This window comes from Parasteatoda tepidariorum, chromosome 2 (assembly GCF_982258835.1).
Source record: "Parasteatoda tepidariorum strain Cologne lab strain chromosome 2, Ptep-v5.0, whole genome shotgun sequence".
Classification (NCBI taxonomy): Eukaryota; Metazoa; Arthropoda; class Arachnida; order Araneae; family Theridiidae; genus Parasteatoda; species Parasteatoda tepidariorum.
This window is the reverse complement of record NC_141756.1, coordinates 91,543,923-91,564,507: the sequence shown is the minus strand read 5'-3', so window position 1 is coordinate 91,564,507 and position 20,585 is coordinate 91,543,923. Positions and strand designations below refer to the sequence as shown.

Sequence of the window (20,585 nt, the reverse complement as noted above, 5' to 3'; positions counted from 1 at the left end):
ATATTTTGTACTATAATTATACATCCAGCTCCCTAACAAAAATAATACTTGTATATGCTTTAAAAAAAACACTAGGAAATATAATAGGTAAGTCGATAACAAATAAGATAGCAAGGAGAAAGAAATATTATATAAAAATAACAAAATCTTACCACTAGGTGACTGCTGAATTGCTCTGTAATGAAAATAATTAAATTTTAAAAACAGGAAGTAACTCATATAAAGTATAATTCTATGAAAGTAACTCAACATATACACATTTACACATTTTTTTATGCATTAATCATCCTATCAGAGGAAATTCCATTTTTTTATGCCTACTCCAATCTCACAAAATTTAAAATTGGTAAAAACTTTTTTTTTTACATTAAAATTTTAGTTAATTATTTATTACATTTTTCCAAAAATTTTATGGCTGAATAAATCAAGGATAAGGATTTTTTTACATATAATTGCATATATTTTGAAAAAAAAAATGAAATGAAATGTGAATAGTATAACTAAAGTGAACAGCATGTGGCACTACAAGTGTTGAGTTACTAAGAAATAATATTTAAAAAACCATTTCAGCAAACAAAATGCAATTGAAGTTTACAGTAAGTAACATAAATAATATTATAGTCGAAGATCTATATAACATATGTCTATTAACTGCAATTCTTAACAAACCACATTAACTTCTCCAAAGCAAACCAAAATTTATAAGTGTGTCGGATTTTACTTCTAATGCTCATAATAATTTCATTTTTTCCCTGTAAATAATAAGTTTTAATAAATACGATAAAAATTAATTGCATATTTATTTGTTTTAAAGTATTTTTCATTTAAAAATTATATAAAAACAATTAAATAATCTGCTTAATATATAGCGATGTTAAATAAACAAGCTTAATGAGACCTGAAATTATTTATAAAATTCTATATAATGCAAAGCCTCATGTTTCAAGGCTTGCTTACTAAAGATCTTCTATATTATGAATAAAAAATTAGAAGAAAAATACTTGATAGAGTATAAACTTTTTAATCAAAGTATTTGAAAATTAATAAAATAAAATTTATTTTCATGATTCAGAAATTACTAACTTTTCTTCTTGTGAATCCATGACTTCAGGTGAGGAAATACTTAGTTTAGGTTTAGGTTTATAGTTAATGGGTGTTTGCAGAGGATAGGAATTACTGGCACACCATCCAACTGGGTAAAGTTCAAAAGAGTTCATACTCATGATTATAAATTTGTTCTCATCTGCTTCATTATCAAAATGCAACCACATCAAAGGTTCTACTATTTTCATAACTGTAGCTGCTGTTATCTATAAGGAAAAAGTAGCATTAAAAATCACTTATAAATTATGTTTATTTTTAATTAATTGCATTAATTACATTTAATTAATTTCTTTTAAATTTATTAAGTTTCATTGTAATTAAACAAAGTTTTTATAAAAAATAATTACAAGACTTTTTAAACATAATAGATATAGAAATTTATTTTTGATAGCTTTTAATTAAATACAGAATAATCTTTAATTTAAGGAATGCTACAGCTTTAAAGCCCCTTTAGCAATTTAATTTCATAATTTTTTTGTTTTAAATAATAAGCTATGAATATTTTAAAGCAATGAATATTACTTTTTTTTATACAGCATTTTATAAAATATAGGATAATAATATATATGATTAAACTTCTTTTGGCAGAAGCCTGACTGTTAAAAAGAAAGCTAATTAGCAGTTGTGAAAACAGTACAGAACCCGTTATCCGAAAATCAAAAAAAAAAAAAAAAAAAAAAAAAAAAAAAAAAAAAAAAAAACCGGAACGAAATTCGATAAATATTCCCGCCCGCCATTTTTTTTAAAAAAAAAAAAAAAACATTTTTTTTCTTTGTAAGATTTTAGGATTTTTCTTTCTTTTTTAAAAGATGTTTACCTTACCATCATTTTGGAAATAATCATTAGTGTATTACTTCATCTTTTTTTCTTCTTTTTAAGATTATTTCCAAACATATATACAGTGAATTCGCGATAACTCGAATCTGATAGGACTGACGAAAAACTTCGACATATCGGAAGTTCGACTTACCGTTAGTTTCGGTTTTGGACTTTCAAAATATTGTCGAATTATTTAATTAATGCTTATTAATTACAAATCTTCTAAATGCTTACAATATTTAACATCATTTTTCTGAGAAGCCATTTACGATAAGACTGTTTGAAGCACTTTATGATGCCCTGGTCCATCGACTGCAACTTTGCTGTTCTGTTCGGCGGGAGAAACTGCAAGTTTACTGCTTTCAAATTAGGTAGATCACTATGCGCTGTGCATTTATCCATAAAGATTATCACTTTTATTTTTTTAGCGAATAATTTCCGATTCAATTTTCTTACATAGTTTTCAAATAAAACTGATGTCATCCAAAACTTTTTGTTAGACTTGTAATCCAAAGGATACGTTTTTACATTCTTGAAACATCGGGGATTTCGCTTTTTTTCCCGATAACAAGTAAGGGCAATTTCTCTGTCCCAGACGCATTTCCTCCAACTAGGACAGTCAAACGTTCCTTGCTCATTTTACCCCCTGAGCAGTTTTCATCCTTAAACATCATAGTCTTATTTGGAAGACATTTAAAAAATAAACCAATTTCATCAATAGTGAAAACATCATTTTAACTGTTTCCTTGAAGTAAATTTGGTAACGTTTCATTTAACCACTATTCACATACTTCAAGAGGGACAGCTTTAGCTTCTCCATGAAGAGTGCGAAAGACATTGTGTGTGTGTTGCAAAGGAAGGGGCAAGATATCAGCTCCAAGGTTTTTTTTTTTTTTTGCTTTAAAAGATCCAAAAAAAATCGAGTTAAAGGGAGTAAAGTTCGAGTAATCGAGAATAATTAACATGAAATTGAAGATAAAAGGGTCGGGACCTCATAAAAAAATCGAGTTATAGTAATATTCGAGTTATCGTACTTCGAGTTATAGCGAATTGACTGTATATATTTTTTTTAGTTGGGTTTCACAATTAAAAAAAAGGCTTTTTGTAGCGATTTGGGAAACCGGAAAAATCAGTTATCCGGAATAGCTATGGTCCTGATTGTTCCGGATAATCGGTTCCCTACTGTACTATGATAAAAAATAAAAAAACCTCTAACTTGATTTAAAAACATTTAATGTGAAGAATAATTTTTTTCAATTGTTCCATCAATAACTGTCTTAAATTAGGTTTTATGCTTGGTAGTTGAATTTGCAATTCTTTAGCAGATTTCAGTCTATTAGTTCAGGCATATACATAAAATAAATCGAATAAAATAAGCTAAATTATAGTTTTTGTTGAAGAACTTTTATAAAATATGAGAATGGTTTTTGGAGAAAAATAATTCATAATTCTTGAATTTAGTTATTTTATTTAGAATTTTAAATTTTGATACAATTATTTGTAAATACATATCCTTTTAGTAATTTGTCCAAAATGTTGTTGTTGGTAAAAAAATATAAATATATATTTTAAAAACTGCTATTTCTTTTTTTCATTGGCATTTTAATTAATTTCATAATAATAACCTAATTATTAAATAAATAATGGATAATTGGTTGAAAGCAAACTTATTATAGATTTCAAAAATCATTACTGGTTAAAAAAATAAAAGGTTCTATCACACAGAACTCCTGTGACCTTTATGAACCCTACGGTTCCACAGAATATCTTCTGGGAACTGCTGCATTAAACAGCTATGAGTACGTTTTGTAAATTTTTTGCTGCAAGAGTGATATTTTTTACTATGCATAAAACTAGGTTGAAATTTATGTAACTTGGTTAAAATCAAAATAACCTGGTTAAAACTGAGGCAACTAGTTAAAAATTAAAACAAGTCAAAATTAGAACTAAATTGAATTATAAAATATAAAGACTTTAAGGTGAAACATTAAGTTTGGATGTCTAACAGTAAAACTAATGTTTTATTAAAACTGTTTAAATTAAATGTTTATTTCAGGGTTAATAAAAATTAAACTGAAAAACAAATCAAGTAGCATTGTCTCATTCTAAAATTAAAAAAATTCCTTTTAATGCATTTTATTAAACCCTTATTATTACAAAATATTAACTGTAATTAGATACAAGTTTTGCTGATAAGGTGTAATGAACAAGAAACATAGTTTAAACAAATTCATAAATTTTCTTTGAATATTAACATTTCTGTAATTTCTTTCCATAAAATATAAACACATAAATGTACAATTAGCAACATAAATTCAATCTCAAAACATATTCACTTTAAATTCATTAAACAAAATTTTTTATATATTTAAACTAAACACATACATTACTTGGTACGAAGGGGTCAGCGGCTTCACACTTCATATCAACATCAAAACCCATATTCATTACACTCTGGAAAATAAATTATAACTTTAAAATATATTCTGTAGCATTGAAAGCACATTTCAAGCAAAAAAATTAACAAACCATTAAAAAAAATTCTGCTGGTGCAGGAATTGCTTTACAAAACTCAAGATAATTGTCCCACTCAAATTTGCCTTGAAATTCATAACCTAAAATAAACAAATTAAATCACGTCAAAGTTAGAAAAAAAAATAAGTAAATGAAAACAGTGAGTAAATTTTTAGCAAGATAGTAGTAATTTTACTGATTTTTTACTAAGTAAATTTACCAATGTATACTGCTAAATTCATAATGTAATTAACGTGTACTGCTAAATACACATTGGGGTGTGATATTCACAGTTAAATACTGTGTGATGTGTACTGCCAAATGTGATCCAATTCAATGCTGTATCATAACTATTTATTTTAAACTATTTAAGACAAACTATACAGCAAATTAAAGGTGAAATACAAATATTCACTTACAAATATTTCTTACAAATATTCACTATGTATAAAGTTAATTATATGGTACACATCTAACTTAAGACCAATTCTTCCAACACTCTGGTTAACAAAACCACAGTAATCAATAAGATAGTTTCTTTTATGCTGTATCTCAACTCTGACAAATCGTTAAGTACAGGAGGACAAAGATGTGATCTCTCATAAAACTCAAGAGAAAAAATCACATAAAATGAATATGGTAGATAATAACTTAAACCATTTTTTATGAACTTACTATACAATTAAAAAAAAACTATGGACTGCTACGAATTAGGAAACTAAGCTTAGGGAATTCAGATTCCTCTAATTTAAATTCTCTTTTTATGAAAATGCTTACAAAAGTAGTAAAATTAATTCATAACATCAGATAAGTGCAAGTTTTATACAATTAAAATACAGTGGTACCTCGAGATACGAGTGCCCCAACATACGAGTTATTTGAGATACGAGCTGTCGAGCGAGTGAAATTTTGCTTTGAAATACGAGCGAAATTTGAGATACGAGGAACGGCCAGTTGTGACTCTGCACACGGCCCACCAGTCTAGTCTGCGCCTCGCAACCCTCCTTCACCTCTCTCCAGCCGATGAAATAACTGAAAAGGGTGGAAGGGCATTTCAGTTGCGCATGCGCTTTAACAGCACCCACCGGCGACAACCTGCGTATCGCGCATTATCACACGTACATTTTTCCCCCGGAGTGCTTGTTTATCTCGCTGTTGAAGCATCTTTGTTAAGTTTTTCTAGGGCTTTGCGCTTTTTGTGCATTTACATACTTTATCACATTTCTTTTTATAACCATGGGTCCGAAGAAAGTGAGTGGAAAGGTCAGTGCTCAGAAGAAGATGATTTCTATTGAATTAAAGCGTGAAATCATAGAAAAAAATGAGCAAGGTGTACGAGTAGCTGACTTGGCGAGGCAGTACGGGCGTAGTACTTCAACGATATGCACTGTGCTTAAACAGAAGGAGTCGATAAAGGGTATAACGACAGCTAAGGGAGTTACAATAATTTCTAAGCTCCGGAGCTCTCTTCATGAAAAGATGGAGAAACTGCTGATGGTTTGGGTGACGGAGAAGCAGCTTAAAGGCGATACCTTAACACAGGGCATCATATGCGAGAAGGCACGTATGATTTACGGTGATTTGCTGCATCAGACCCCTCACACTTCCACGGACGAGGCATCAGAAGACTCGTTTAAAGCTAGTCGAGGCTGGTTTGACAACTTTAAGAAAAGGACCGGCATTCATTCCGTTGTCAGGCATGGTGAGGCAGCAAGTTCGGATGTGAAGGCAGCTGAGGATTACCTCAAAACTTTTTCCGAACTAATAGAAGCCAATGGATACATCCCCCAGCAAGTCTTCAACTGTGACGAAACAGGGCTTTTCTGGAAGAAGATGCCGAATAGGACATACATAACGGCAGAGGAGAAGGCAATGCCAGGCCACAAACCCATGAAGGATAGACTAACTCTCGCACTGTGCGCCAATGCGAGTGGAGACTTCAAGATAAAGCCTCTGCTTGTTTACCATTCGGAAAATCCCAGAGCCTTTAAGTCACATAAGGTTTTTAAAGAAAAACTGCAAGTTATGTGGAGGGCAAACCCGAAGGCATGGGTCACTAGGCAGTTCTTTGTGCAGTGGGTAAACCTGGTTTTTGGTCCTTCTGTTAAGAAATATCTACAGGAAAACAACCTACCCATGCAAGCTCTTCTCGTCCTCGACAATGCTCCTGCTCACCCACCGAACCTCGAAGATGACATCCTCGAAGAGTTCAAGTTTATAAAGGTTCTTTATCTACCACCTAACACCACTCCTATCCTGCAGCCCATGGATCAGCAGGTGATTTCTAATTTTAAAAAGCTGTACACTAAGTACCTATTCCGGCGCTGCTTTGAAGTGACTGAGAACACAAACCTCACCCTTCGAGAGTACTGGAAGGATCACTTTAACATCGTGATATGCCTCAGAATTATTGATCAGGCCTGGTTGGGTGTTACAACGAGAACCTTGAACTCTGCGTGGAAGAAGCTGTGGCCTGAGTCTGTAGCTGAAAGTACCTTCGAAGGATTCGAACCCGAAGTGCCAGTGGAGGAGGAAATTGTGTCTCTGGGAAAATCCATGGGCCTGGTGATGGATGAGAGAGACGTAAACGAGCTCGTCGAGGAGCACTCTCAGGAGCTGACGACCGAGGAATTACAAGATTTACAGTCGCAGCAGAATTCGGCGGTTCTGCAAGAAATTGGTTTCGAGGAAGAGCCAGAGGTGGAGGAGGCTATCTCTACAAGTGAGATAAAAGAGATCTTGGGAATGTGGGAGAGAGTTTCACAGTTCGTGGAAAAGAAACATCCCGAAAAAGTTGCAACTGGTCGTGCATCGGAGCTGTTTAATGACACTTGTCTAGCACATTTCCGCAACATTATCAAAAAGAGGACGAAACAAACCTCTTTGGACAGTTTTTTTTTTAATCCGGCGAAAAAAGCAAAGACCAGTGAAGAGAAAAGCAGTGACTAAAACTAAGCATACAGTAGCATTTAAGTTGTGTGTAAGTTGCATTTCAGTGACCAGAATACAAATATGTTTGTCCACTTTGTAAAACCAGTTTTTTTTATTTATTATCTTTTATGTTTATTATGTGTTTTATTATGTTTAATTATGATTTTATACAATATTTGTCGTTAATAAATAATTTTTTCTTATTCAAAAACAAGTAACAAAAGCAATTTGGGTAGTATTTTTGGGGCTGGAACGGATTAATGGCATTTCAATTGATTTCAATGGGGAAAATTGCTTTGAGATACGAGTAAATTGACATACGAGCAAGGTTTCGGAACGAATTAAACTCGTATCTCGAGGTATCACTGTATAATAAAATCACTGATGTGTCTGATTGAAAAAGGCGCAACTTTAAAAAAATGTAAATATTTAAATATAAAGAAAGAATCAGGCAAAGTAAAAATTTAAATCAAGATAGATTGAACAAACTATGAGTATCATTTACAGATTTACAATTAAAATTAAATGAAATCATATTACACACTTCTAATTAAAAGGGTAACTTAGATCTTTACCTTAAAAAGTTATTAGAATTATACTGATATCTTCAGCCTAATTGATTGGAAATGTAAAAAGAAATATAAATGACAGTATAACATAGATTAAAGGGGATATTTACATTTAGAAGTTCTTAGTTCTGTTTTCATCTTGCGATTTACTGATCCCATACTTTTTCATATACTAGTACTATTTGCTGCTACTAATACTACTAGACTGATTTGCTACTCAAATTTACTAAAATTAAATTAAATGATATTAGTATATATGAAAGAGGTGACTTAGAACTTTACCTTTAGGAGTTCTTAGTTCTAAACCATTTTCTTCAGCCCAATTAATTGGAAATATAAAAGGGGAATTATTGTGACAGCACAAAGAGATTTCGCATTTGTCAGACTCTTGATGATCATCGATGGTAACAATAAAGTAAAAATCATTAATAACTTTGGACACTGTTGCAGGGCATACATCAGAGTAAGTTTTAGGATCTACAGCTTCTAATTTCATGCCTTCTTTAAATTCATGAGGTTCAATTGGAAGTTTAGGCTAAACAAAATGAATAAAATTCATTAGATATTTAAGGCAAAAATTATGCATGCTCTTTATTAATGTGAAAGAAAAAATGGAAGCTTACTTCAAATATATGAGCTGGAAATGGAGAGTATTTTGCTGCTTCTATAGATTTGTTAAGTATTGCCTCACAATCATCGCAAAAATTTTCTGGAATTAAAAGATGAGGGCATGACATACTGAATTGACAGGTGCATCAATGTAAAATTGTAAATAAAAAAAATTACAAATTTAAAAAAAAAACTCTAATTTTATAATAAAATTTTAAACCTGGAAAATAACCAAAGCAACAATAACTTAACAGAAGTATAACATTAAAAATAAAATATAAAAATCTATGAATCTATCGAATTTTTAAAATAGTATTGTGAACAACTCACACAGAGACTATTTAACAGAAAACTTAAAAAATCTTAATTGAAATAGTAAAAAATACAAAATATTAGCCATGTAAATATTTTTCTAGAAATTTTCAATTAAAGTAGCAAATTATACTTTTTTGTAGAAAGTATTTTTTAACATTTATGGTAGGCAAAAGACATACAGGACAAAATTGTTTTAGAGAAAACACAAACACTATTGTGATATTTTAAAAAAAATCTACTTGTTTCTTCTTACGTAACTTTTAAAAACATTTTGCTTAATTATAAATTTATGCTCACATAAATATAAAAAATAAGTATCATGACATTTTGAATTGTTATGTAATGAACAGAATACACATTTGAAAATTTCAACATGAAGTGTTTCTTAATATCTGTTTTCACGTTAAAAGACTAAATACTTCCTTAAAGTTCTGCTTCGATTTTCTTTAAAATGAAGCAATACATGAATTACTAATGTCATTTCCATTGTGCATAGGATATTTTTAATTGCATTGATCTATTAAATGATAAACTTTGACATTTAGGCCATATTTGTTTCAAAAAAGAATTTTTTTTCAAAACATTCCATACATAAAAAATCTGAAAATAAATCAAATGAAAATCAACTGACGTTTTAAATGACAAATATTTAGAGAAAAATGTGTTTAAAATAAAACATGCATTAAAAAAATGTATGCTTAATTACAGAAAATATATTAAAAAAACAAATATCGTATTCATTATCATTAATTTAATTTGAAATCTATTTCAAAATTTATAAAGGATTAGTATTTTCTATTCATTGTAGATTTGTTCATTTTGGGAACAATTGGTAGAAGATAAAATACCTTTTTAATGCTTAAAAATTTTAAAGTATTTAATAGTGTTTTTTTTTAAAATTACATTAAGTAAATACCTTTTGGGGGTATATACTTCAAATTATTTTCTCTGCCAAATCCTATGGGCTGAAGTCTATCAGACAAATAAAATAACCAAAAATCTTCTAACAAAGTTTCTTCGTTTCCATCATATCTCAACAGTAAACGACCACCAACATTCTGTATAATCTAGAAGAAAATTTTTGGAAAGTAAACAAAAAATCCAATAAAAATCTATGAAAATCAAACTAAAGATTAATTTTTTTTTCAATTCTCAACATTAGTAAATGAAGTTATGAATTACAACTTTCAAAATTAAAAAACAATAACATAAAATCTAAATAATAGTTATTAAGTTAAGAAGAAAAAGGTAAGTAAGTGGAAAAGTATAATTCAAAGCTTTAGTTAAAAAATAAATTAAATCAGAAAAATAGGATTTTTTTAAAATATATATCCTAAATTGCTTTATAAATACATTAAAAATTGATAAGGATTAATAGCTTGCACCTAAAGACATAATAATATATATTAAAACACTTATATTGATTTTCAATTATCAAACAATATTCATATGATATCTTTCATTTAACTATATAAGAAAAATTAAATAATGAACTATTTATATACTGTTGCTATCCAAACATGCTGTGGGTTAAAAGCTTCTAAAACTTCCAGTTTCATTCCATTCTTTATCTGATCAATAGGCATAAAACTAGCAGCGACCTAAAAGAAAACGAGTATGATACAGATTTAATAAACTATAACATACAAGGTGAGGCTATTAATTTCCAGAACTGATCTAATAACGCCTGAAAATATTATGTGAATTGCCTAAATACCAATTTATTATGTTTCCAAGCTACCTCCATCTGCCATAATGCAATTCTGTACTCAACTAAAAAAATTTCAGAAAGATTTTTTTTTTTTTTAGAATACTCTTCAATTTTGACATTCCTAATGTTTTTAACAGCTTTAGATCTTGATTTTTGAAAAGAGATTTTTCAGAATAAATGGTGAATAATTCACCTTCACAACTAAAAAAATGTGCTAAAGGAACAAGGTTTAAAAGTTGTCAAAACCAGTAAAAAAAAAAAAAAATAACAGAATTAAAGAGCAGTCTGAATGAGGACTTTATTAAATTATTTCTGAAAAATTTATATCAAAGCACTGGTTAATGACATTATGAATGTAACATCAAAACGTATGAAATAGATATGAATTCATAAAATATTTCTAGGAGTTATTAGATTTGTCCTGATAAGTAATAGCTGCACTTTGTAATTTTTGAAAGTGCACAACACATCAAAAGTTCATGAACATGTTTTTTAAACAATGTTAATTTTCCAAAAGTCAGAAATTTTTTTAAGTGCTTCAAAAGAGCTTTCGCAAATTTAATTAAGTTTCATAACTTTGTACGTGGAAGAATTATAGAAAAATTGATAATTAAATTTTTATATTTAGTCCAGTAAAATTTCGATAGTTAAAAAATACTGAGAATTCAATTTTTATTACAAAAGTTTTAGCTTTTTATTTATTTTTTATACATATTTGAGCATATTTTTTTTTTAAAAATTAAGAATTAGAAATTTTTTTAAAAAGATACATTTAACAGTTACATTACAACAAGTAAAAAGATTTAATTTTGCATTTTTATTAATTTTACAATTAATTACGTTCATTTATATTATTTTAGGACCAGCAACATGAATCGAAGAATATCAGGTATCAAAAATAACCGTAATTATTGTGTAATCAAACAAAAACAGTTAAAAATTGTTTTGTAGCAAATGTAACTATTGTAAAAATAAAATTAAAAATAAATAAATAAATAAAAAGAAATATTTTAGTTATATATTTAAATTATATTTTATTTTAAAACATCAACTAATTTTATACTTAATACAATTCATAATAATAACATATTAGAATGGAACATATTAGATGGATGAAAGGGATGATTTTTTGTATTCATCATCAGCTAAAAAATTAAAATATAAAAAGTGCAATATTTTACAATAAATGCAGTACACAATGCTGCTAAATAATTTCTCATAACGAATAGTAATGAGGATATTGAAAGTATATTCATACGCAAAATATGCACGCAACGTGAAAAAAAGTAGTTATAAGAACAGAAATACTTACATCCTCAGAAAGTGAGGGTGCAGTAGAATCTATATTATTAAGCTCTTTATTGAGTAACCAAGCAACATCTGGATATTTTTCTATAACACCTAAAATAAAGGATACGGATAATATAACAAACTAATTTTTAAATATGAAAATTAAAATCAAATAAGCAGTAGTAATAGGACGTTTAAAGTGAAGTTCTCTCAATGTAAACCGTAAGTGGGTAAAATGATAGTCATAAAAATGCATCATAGGCAACAAGGCCGTAGCCAGGATATTTTGTCGGGGGGGGGGGGGATATGGTAAGAAGCAAGGACAGTTTCAGACATGCAAAGTAGGGGGAAAAACATTGTAACAAATATTGTTTATTCTGTTGTTTGCAAAAGTTAAACTAGCAATTAAAAAATATTACATAATACTTATTTTTCAATTAATATTACATAATAATTATAATCATTTTGTAAACAAAGTTTACAAAGACATGCGACGGGGATTTGAAGAAAATTTTTTGATGACTTTTTTAGGACAAACCAGAATATCCCGAAATATGCTTAATAAAGCTAGTTAATAAAAGGTTTGATTCGACAGTTTTTGTTTTTCTTTTTACTGAGAGGCTCAAAGAAAGACTAAAAAGTTTGAATCCCAGAATTTTTTTTGTGGGGGGGGGGATTTGTCCCGACGGTCCCCCCCTGGCTACGGGCCTGATAGGCAATATTTGTTTCAATGTCTTCTTCAGCACTACAGCCTGTCATTGGCTAAGGGTCTCCTCTATCTGAACAAATAGATTACTATTGGTTGACTTCTAGAACTTGACTCTCAACAGAATCAACCCACCTGATCGGGGACCTTCCCCTCTTTATGTACCTTCTATTTTTGAAAAAGTTTTTAATTTAATTGGGTTTGGGTCATTATACTTAGCCATCTAATGCAGATAGCCTTTATCACCTTGATAATATGTGGTTCTTTAAATCTACTGTAATTTTGTATTCTACAGACACTCTGCTTACATTGCACCCAAAATCTTTCAGATTACTTTTCTTTTAAAAATCAGCAGCTTATCTTTTTTAGATTTATTTAATGGCCAGCTCTTGCTGCCAAACGAAGTAATAGGTCTAATTTAGTTTCGTATACTTCAAATTTTGTTTTAACATTGATACATTTGGACTATGGACTATTGATACATTTGGACTCTCCCAACCCATAGAATCGCTGATTGAAAATCGCTTGTTTTGTTCTGCCGATGTAATGCCTTTAACATACCTTTTTTGTTTTATGAAATGAAAGAATGGAGAAAAAAATGAAAAACAGGGAGGAATAAAAAGTGAAACAATCATTGGGACATCTTAGGGATGATGAATCTACATTTAAATTTAACCTTAAAGAAAATAAATCTCCTGAGAGGCATACTAAATTTTAAGTACTGATATGCAACGACTATAAGAGGAAAAAATGCATTGCATACCAAATAGTATAGCGGCAAAAATATTATAATAATAAATAAATAAATACCTTTAGGAGGCCATAACTTTTTTTTATTGGCAGAGCACCAACCAACAGGATGAACCTCTCCTGATTTAATATTAAACCAAAAGTCAGCTGACCGATCTTCCCCATACCCAGCAAATCGCAGTGATAATAATTCACCACAGGTCATGATTACAGAAGCCACCCAATATGAAGAACCATCATCTGAACTAGGTATTTCCAATTTCATTCCTACTTTAAATCCACTTTCTAAACTGTATTCCACCTAAAAGTATAAAAGAGATATTTTGCAACAATTGAATCAAGAATATTAAGATTATAATATTTTATTTAAAAAACACATTTGAAAAAATACTTCTTTCTTTGTTTGACAATTAGGCAATTAAAACATTTACGAAATGTCATATTTGTAAATTATAAGACTCATTTTTTTAAGCATTTCTAGGAATTTTTTTGAAAAATAACTCTTGGTGTTTGCTATATTTACTCCAATTTTCGAAAATAAAAAACTGAGTGTTTTGGAAAATAACTCAATAAGTTACATAAAATTAAAAACAGGCAGTTTTGCTATATTTACTCCAATTTTCAAAAATTAAAAACTGAGTGTTTTGGAAAATAACTCAAAAAGTAACATAAAATTAAAAACAGGCAGTTTTCAGTTTTTAAAAAAAAATTACAAATTTATAAAAGTAAATGAAATTGGAGTAAGTGCAAATGACACTAAAAGGTATTTTAATGAAAATTATTTAATTTTTTTCATCTAATTTTATATGCTCTCATAATCTGCAAATATGATATTTATTCATAAATGTTGGAATTGCTCAGTAATAAGAAATAGGAAATATTAAAAATTCTTAAAATGAAGTTCAAATATTATATATTTAAAACTTCAAAAAAAAAAAAAAAAACATACATGAGTAAATGCTGTTGGTGGAGCAGCGACTGCATTTGTATCTTCAAGATAATCTTCCCAAACAAAATCAGGATCACTTCCATCTTGTAATGCTACATTTCCTATTGGTGCAATTAAAGAATAAATAAATACGAAAAACTTGATATTTATAAAACTCAGTTTATTTTCATCATACAGTTATAAAATATTTGAGCTTTGTATTGTGATGCTTATCGTCACTCAAAATTAAAATCAAGAGAAAGGGCTAAAATTAGATTTCTATAACATTTCAAAGTCTTCGATTAAATAAAACTACCGTGGGAAATCTCCATCGGCAAATAGTAACTTAAATACGGATAAAGTAATTCAAATAAACAATTAGGTTTAAATCTTATAATGTCACCCCCATCATGGGATTAACCCCATCATGAGACAAACTCGAAAACAATAACTTTTGGACTTGACCTTTCCTCAAATTTGTCACTTTTTATCATAAAAAATACGATATAAAAGCAGCCGAAGGAAAGGGTTTGGGAAGCAATCAAAAGAGCAATCAGCCAGATTGTGCTGAAACCGAAACCATGGCTAAACTTGATAAGTCTCTCTCCATCTATTCTAAAAGCGCGTAAGAATTAATATTAAAATGATAAGTTGAATTAATAGTATATTTTAATTCTAAAATAGTTACGTAATGCTAAATTGGCTTAAAATAGTTATGTTATTTCTTAAATTGTTTAAATAATAAAATGTTACTTGTTTAAAAGCAAGACTTCTATTTATTCTTTACTTAACAGAAATAAAAACGCCACAGTATATATAATACTTATATTAATGATGTTTACTTTTTTGGCGTAATAATTTTAAAATTGCCTTCAACAATTATATCACTGTTTAATTGCCATATTCTTTTTTATCAGACATAATATACAAGTACAAAGTCCAATTGCCTGGTACCTGTTTACCAGAAACTTCTATTTTTTTAATAAATTCTAGTCTCAAGTCTTTTTAATATTTTTTAGATTAAAATCTATTTTCTTTTTTCGAAAAGGAAAAAAAAATTATTTTTCTTTGCTGCGAGCTTAGGATAGGTAACTCTACTGAGGATAGCTAAACATTTATGCTGTTTTAATGAACACACTTAGAGAAGTGTTGAAGAGACAAGAGCAGTTAAAGTAAAACAAACTTTAGCAAAAAGAATTAACTATAAAAATTAATAAAATTTAACATAAATAATGTTTGAAAAAAACACACCTGTTTTCAGGCTTAAAATCATAAATGTTTTTATTAATAAATCTATTGTTAAAAACGATTTTTTTAAATTATTTTTATTAAATAGGATAGATGATTGATCTTCCCTTTCAATTTGAATGCATAGATATGTACATACAGTACATAGATACAGATATACTTCTATTTAATGAACTTCCATTTTGCAAATTTCTCTTTTTTGCGATTTTTTTTTGAGGAACCAAGGACAGTTTGGAAATATCTTCGTAAAACAACTTCCAAACAGCGAAGTGAATTTTCTATTTAACGAAAAAAATTTTTAGATACACTTTCACTATTTCCCAAAATATTTCAGAGCACTTCAAACTTGCTAACGCATTTTATGGGGGAAATGACCTTGAATTGATTTTTGCAGCCACTTAACTTTTAGGGATAGCGGTAAAATCTCTTTTGTTTGTGTTTGCATGTCAAACAGGAATCCATGCCAAAGAATTACAAGAAAACATAACAGAAATTTCTAAAGCATGGAACTATGATGTTACAGATTGTACTACTCATAACAGTTTTGTTAAAGCTGGATTCTTAGTCAGCACGGAGAATTTGGAAAGTGCGTAGGACGAGGATAATATTCCTTTAGAAGAACTTTTACAAAAATGTGGGTACTACTAAGAGAGAACCACAAAATTAATGATGATGAACTGATTAATGATTTTCTTTTTATTGATTCTGAAGCTGCAACCACAGAAACATCAACCAAATCAGATTTTTCGGACAGTAGGAAAAATAAAAATATTACAGCAATAAATTGTGAGGAAAGCAAAGAACATGAAACAGAAATGATGAAGAAATCACCAAACCTCCATATGACGAAATGTTAATTTGATACAATTCGATGGTAGATAATAATTTACAAGATAAAGGTGTATCAATTGTTATTTTAATTATGCCTAATGATTGAGAATTAAAACCTGTTTTGTGTTTTTTCAGTATTTCGAATGGTAATCTTCTATTTAATGAATATATGAATATTTGTACTGTTTCTAATTAATATATATATGAATATTTGTACCGTTAATTCTACATATCACTCATATTTTTGAAGTATAATTTAAGTGGTTTTGGTGATTTCTTCATCATTTCTGTTTCATCTTCTTCGAAGTATATATTATATATATTTTGAAGAAGATGAAACAGAAATGATGAAGAAATCACCAAACCTCCATATGATGAAATGTTAATTTGATACAATTCGATGGTAGATAATAATTTAAAAGATAAAGGTGTATCAATTGTTATTTTAATTATGTCTAATGATTGAGAATTAAAACCTGTTTTGTGTTTTTTCAGTATTTCGAATGGTAATCTTCTATTTAATGAATATATGAATATCTGTACTGTTTCTAATTAATATATATTTGTACCGTTAATTCTACATATCACTCATATTTTTGAAGTATAATTTAAGTGGTTTTGGTGATTTCTTCATCATTTCTGTTTCATCTTCTTCGAAGTATATATTATATATATTTTGAAGAAGATGAAACAGAAATGATGAAGAAATCACCAAACCTCCATATGACGAAATGTTAATTTGATACAATTCGATGGTAGATAATAATTTAAAAGATAAAGGTGTATCAATTGTTATTTTAATTATGTCTAATGATTGAGAATTAAAACCTGTTTTGTGTTTTTTCAGTATTTCGAATGGTAATCTTCTATTTAATGAATATATGAATATTTGTACTGTTTCTAATTAATATATATATGAATATTTGTACCGTTAATTCTACATATCACTCATATTTTTGAAGTATAATTTAAGTGGTTTTGGTGATTTCTTCATCATTTCTGTTTCATCTTCTTCGAAGTATATATTATATAAATTTTGAAGAAGATGAAACAGAAATGATGAAGAAATCACCAAACCTCCATATGACGAAATGTTAATTTGATACAATTCGATGGTAGATAATAATTTAAAAGATAAAGGTGTATCAATTGTTATTTTAATTATGTCTAATGATTGAGAATTAAAACCTGTTTTGTGTTTTTTCAGTATTTCGAATGGTAATCTTCTATTTAATGAATATATGAATATTTGTACTGTTTCTAATTAATATATATATGAATATTTGTACCGTTAATTCTACATATCACTCATATTTTTGAAGTATAATTTAAGTGGTTTTGGTGATTTCTTCATTTCTGTTTCATCTTCTTCGAAGTATATATTATATATATTTTGAAGAAGATGAAACAGAAATGATGAAGAAATCACCAAACCTCCATATGACGAAATGTTAATTTGATACAATTCGATGGTAGATAATAATTTACAAGATAAAGGTGTATCAATTGTTATTTTAATTATGCCTAATGATTGAGAATTAAAACCTGTTTTGTGTTTTTTCAGTATTTCGAATGGTAATCTTCTATTTAATGAATATATGAATATTTGTACTGTTTCTAATTAATATATATATGAATATTTGTACCGTTAATTCTACATATCACTCATATTTTTGAAGTATAATTTAAGTGGTTTTGGTGATTTCTTCATCATTTCTGTTTCATCTTCTTCGAAGTATATATTATATATATTTTGAAGAAGATGAAACAGAAATGATGAAGAAATCACCAAACCTCCATATGATGAAATGTTAATTTGATACAATTCGATGGTAGATAATAATTTAAAAGATAAAGGTGTATCAATTGTTATTTTAATTATGTCTAATGATTGAGAATTAAAACCTGTTTTGTGTTTTTTCAGTATTTCGAATGGTAATCTTCTATTTAATGAATATATGAATATCTGTACTGTTTCTAATTAATATATATTTGTACCGTTAATTCTACATATCACTCATATTTTTGAAGTATAATTTAAGTGGTTTTGGTGATTTCTTCATCATTTCTGTTTCATCTTCTTCGAAGTATATATTATATAAATTTTGAAGAAGATGAAACAGAAATGATGAAGAAATCACCAAACCTCCATATGACGAAATGTTAATTTGATACAATTCGATGGTAGATAATAATTTAAAAGATAAAGGTGTATCAATTGTTATTTTAATTATGTCTAATGATTGAGAATTAAAACCTGTTTTGTGTTTTTTCAGTATTTCGAATGGTAATCTTCTATTTAATGAATATATGAATATTTGTACTGTTTCTAATTAATATATATATGAATATTTGTACCGTTAATTCTACATATCACTCATATTTTTGAAGTATAATTTAAGTGGTTTTGGTGATTTCTTCATCATTTCTGTTTCATCTTCTTCGAAGTATATATTATATATATTTTGAAGAAGATGAAACAGAAATGATGAAGAAATCACCAAACCTCCATATGACGAAATGTTAATTTGATACAATTCGATGGTAGATAATAATTTACAAGATAAAGGTGTATCAATTGTTATTTTAATTATGCCTAATGATTGAGAATTAAAACCTGTTTTGTGTTTTTTCAGTATTTCGAATGGTAATCTTCTATTTAATGAATATATGAATATTTGTACTGTTTCTAATTAATATATATATGAATATTTGTACAGTTAATTCTACATATCACTCATATTTTTGAAGTATAATTTAAGTGGTTTTGGTGATTTCTTCATCATTTCTGTTTCATCTTCTTCGAAGTATATATTATATATATTTTGAAGAAGATGAAACAGAAATGATGAAGAAATCACCAAACCTCCATATGACGAAATGTTAATTTGATACAATTCGATGGTAGATAATAATTTAAAAGATAAAGGTGTATCAATTGTTATTTTAATTATGTCTAATGATTGAGAATTAAAACCTGTTTTGTGTTTTTTCAGTATTTCGAATGGTAATCTTCTATTTAATGAATATATGAATATTTGTACCGTTAATTCTACATATCACTCATATTTTTGAAGTATAATTTAAGTGGTTTTGGTGATTTCTTCATCATTTCTGTTTCATCTTCTTCGAAGTATATATTATATATATTTTGAAGAAGATGAAACAGAAATGATGAAGAAATCACCAAACCTCCATATGACGAAATGTTAATTTGATACAATTCGATGGTAGATAATAATTTAAAAGATAAAGGTGTATCAATTGTTATTTTAATTATGTCTAATGATTGAGAATTAAAACCTGTTTTGTGTTTTTTAAGTATTTCGAATGGTAATCTTCTATTTAATGAATATATGAATATTTGTACTGTTTCTAATTAATATATATATGAATATTTGTACCGTTAATTCTACATATCACTCATATTTTTTAATTTATTTGTCTATATTTCATTAGTGACTTGATTTATCATTCTAAATATCAAGTCAATTAAATGTTATTTCACTAATAACAAAATATAAATATTGATGTTAAGTACAATTTATTCTTAATTTACGCAGGTTTCTATCTTTGCTTACCTTAAAGACAGATTATCCAGAAAAATCTATTTTCTGGACTTGTCAAAGTCCCGTCGATTAAGGATAAAGGATTTTTCAATGCAGAATTATTAAGAAATTCATTTAATGAAAAAGAAAATTATACTGTAGACTATCAATTAAAGTTTAATTAATCTACATAATAATAATAATAAAACAATTCTTTAAAATATTAAACTATAGATTTAAATTACAAAACTTGAATAGATAATAACATAAAATATCTATTGTTTATTAATTAATAAACATTATTATGCACCTTTTGTTGGAGATTCTGTGATAGAATTACTGACATTCTCACACTCCATGGTGAATTAGACCTAAAAGTAAGAAAAGACATAAACAACAATTGCCAAAATTTTCAAATTATTCCAAAAAACATTATCTTAGTATATTATTTAAGTTTAAAAAAAAAATTAACAACCAGATCTAGAAGTGTAGTTACATATGATCACAATCCTTTACCTATAAGAACCTATACAAGAACTTAAAATCAAGATTTAAACTTATTGAAAAAAATAATTTACTTAATTAAAAAAAAAGACTTGATTTATGCAAAGTTACTTAAAAGCTATCATTGATATAGGACATAATTATGTTAGATATATAGCATAAATAGATTATCTATAAATTATTTATAACTTTTCCTTTCTTTATAATA

The 20,585-nt window shown here is 28.0% G+C and overlaps 1 protein-coding gene across 2 annotated transcripts in view; it reads right to left on the bottom strand.

Annotated features, from left to right (window-relative positions):
• Nucleotides 1-20,585, bottom strand: part of LOC107438761 (scm-like with four MBT domains protein 2) — a 36,627-nt gene that overhangs the window by 13,869 nt on the left and 2,173 nt on the right. For both annotated transcript variants that reach the window (XM_087157738.1, XM_087157737.1), the window contains exons 2-13: nt 20,184-20,244; nt 14,268-14,368; nt 13,379-13,619; nt 11,885-11,973; nt 10,367-10,462; nt 9,778-9,928; nt 8,561-8,646; nt 8,220-8,472; nt 4,453-4,538; nt 4,309-4,377; nt 1,084-1,310; nt 153-175 (exon numbers count right to left, since the gene is read on the bottom strand). In XM_087157738.1, coding sequence (XP_087013864.1) covers nt 153-175; nt 1,084-1,310; nt 4,309-4,377; nt 4,453-4,538; nt 8,220-8,472; nt 8,561-8,646; nt 9,778-9,928; nt 10,367-10,462; nt 11,885-11,973; nt 13,379-13,619; nt 14,268-14,368; nt 20,184-20,232 — 1,471 coding nt within the window. In that variant the 5' untranslated portion in view covers nt 20,233-20,244. The remainder of the gene's footprint in view (nt 1-152; nt 176-1,083; nt 1,311-4,308; nt 4,378-4,452; nt 4,539-8,219; nt 8,473-8,560; nt 8,647-9,777; nt 9,929-10,366; nt 10,463-11,884; nt 11,974-13,378; nt 13,620-14,267; nt 14,369-20,183; nt 20,245-20,585) is intronic.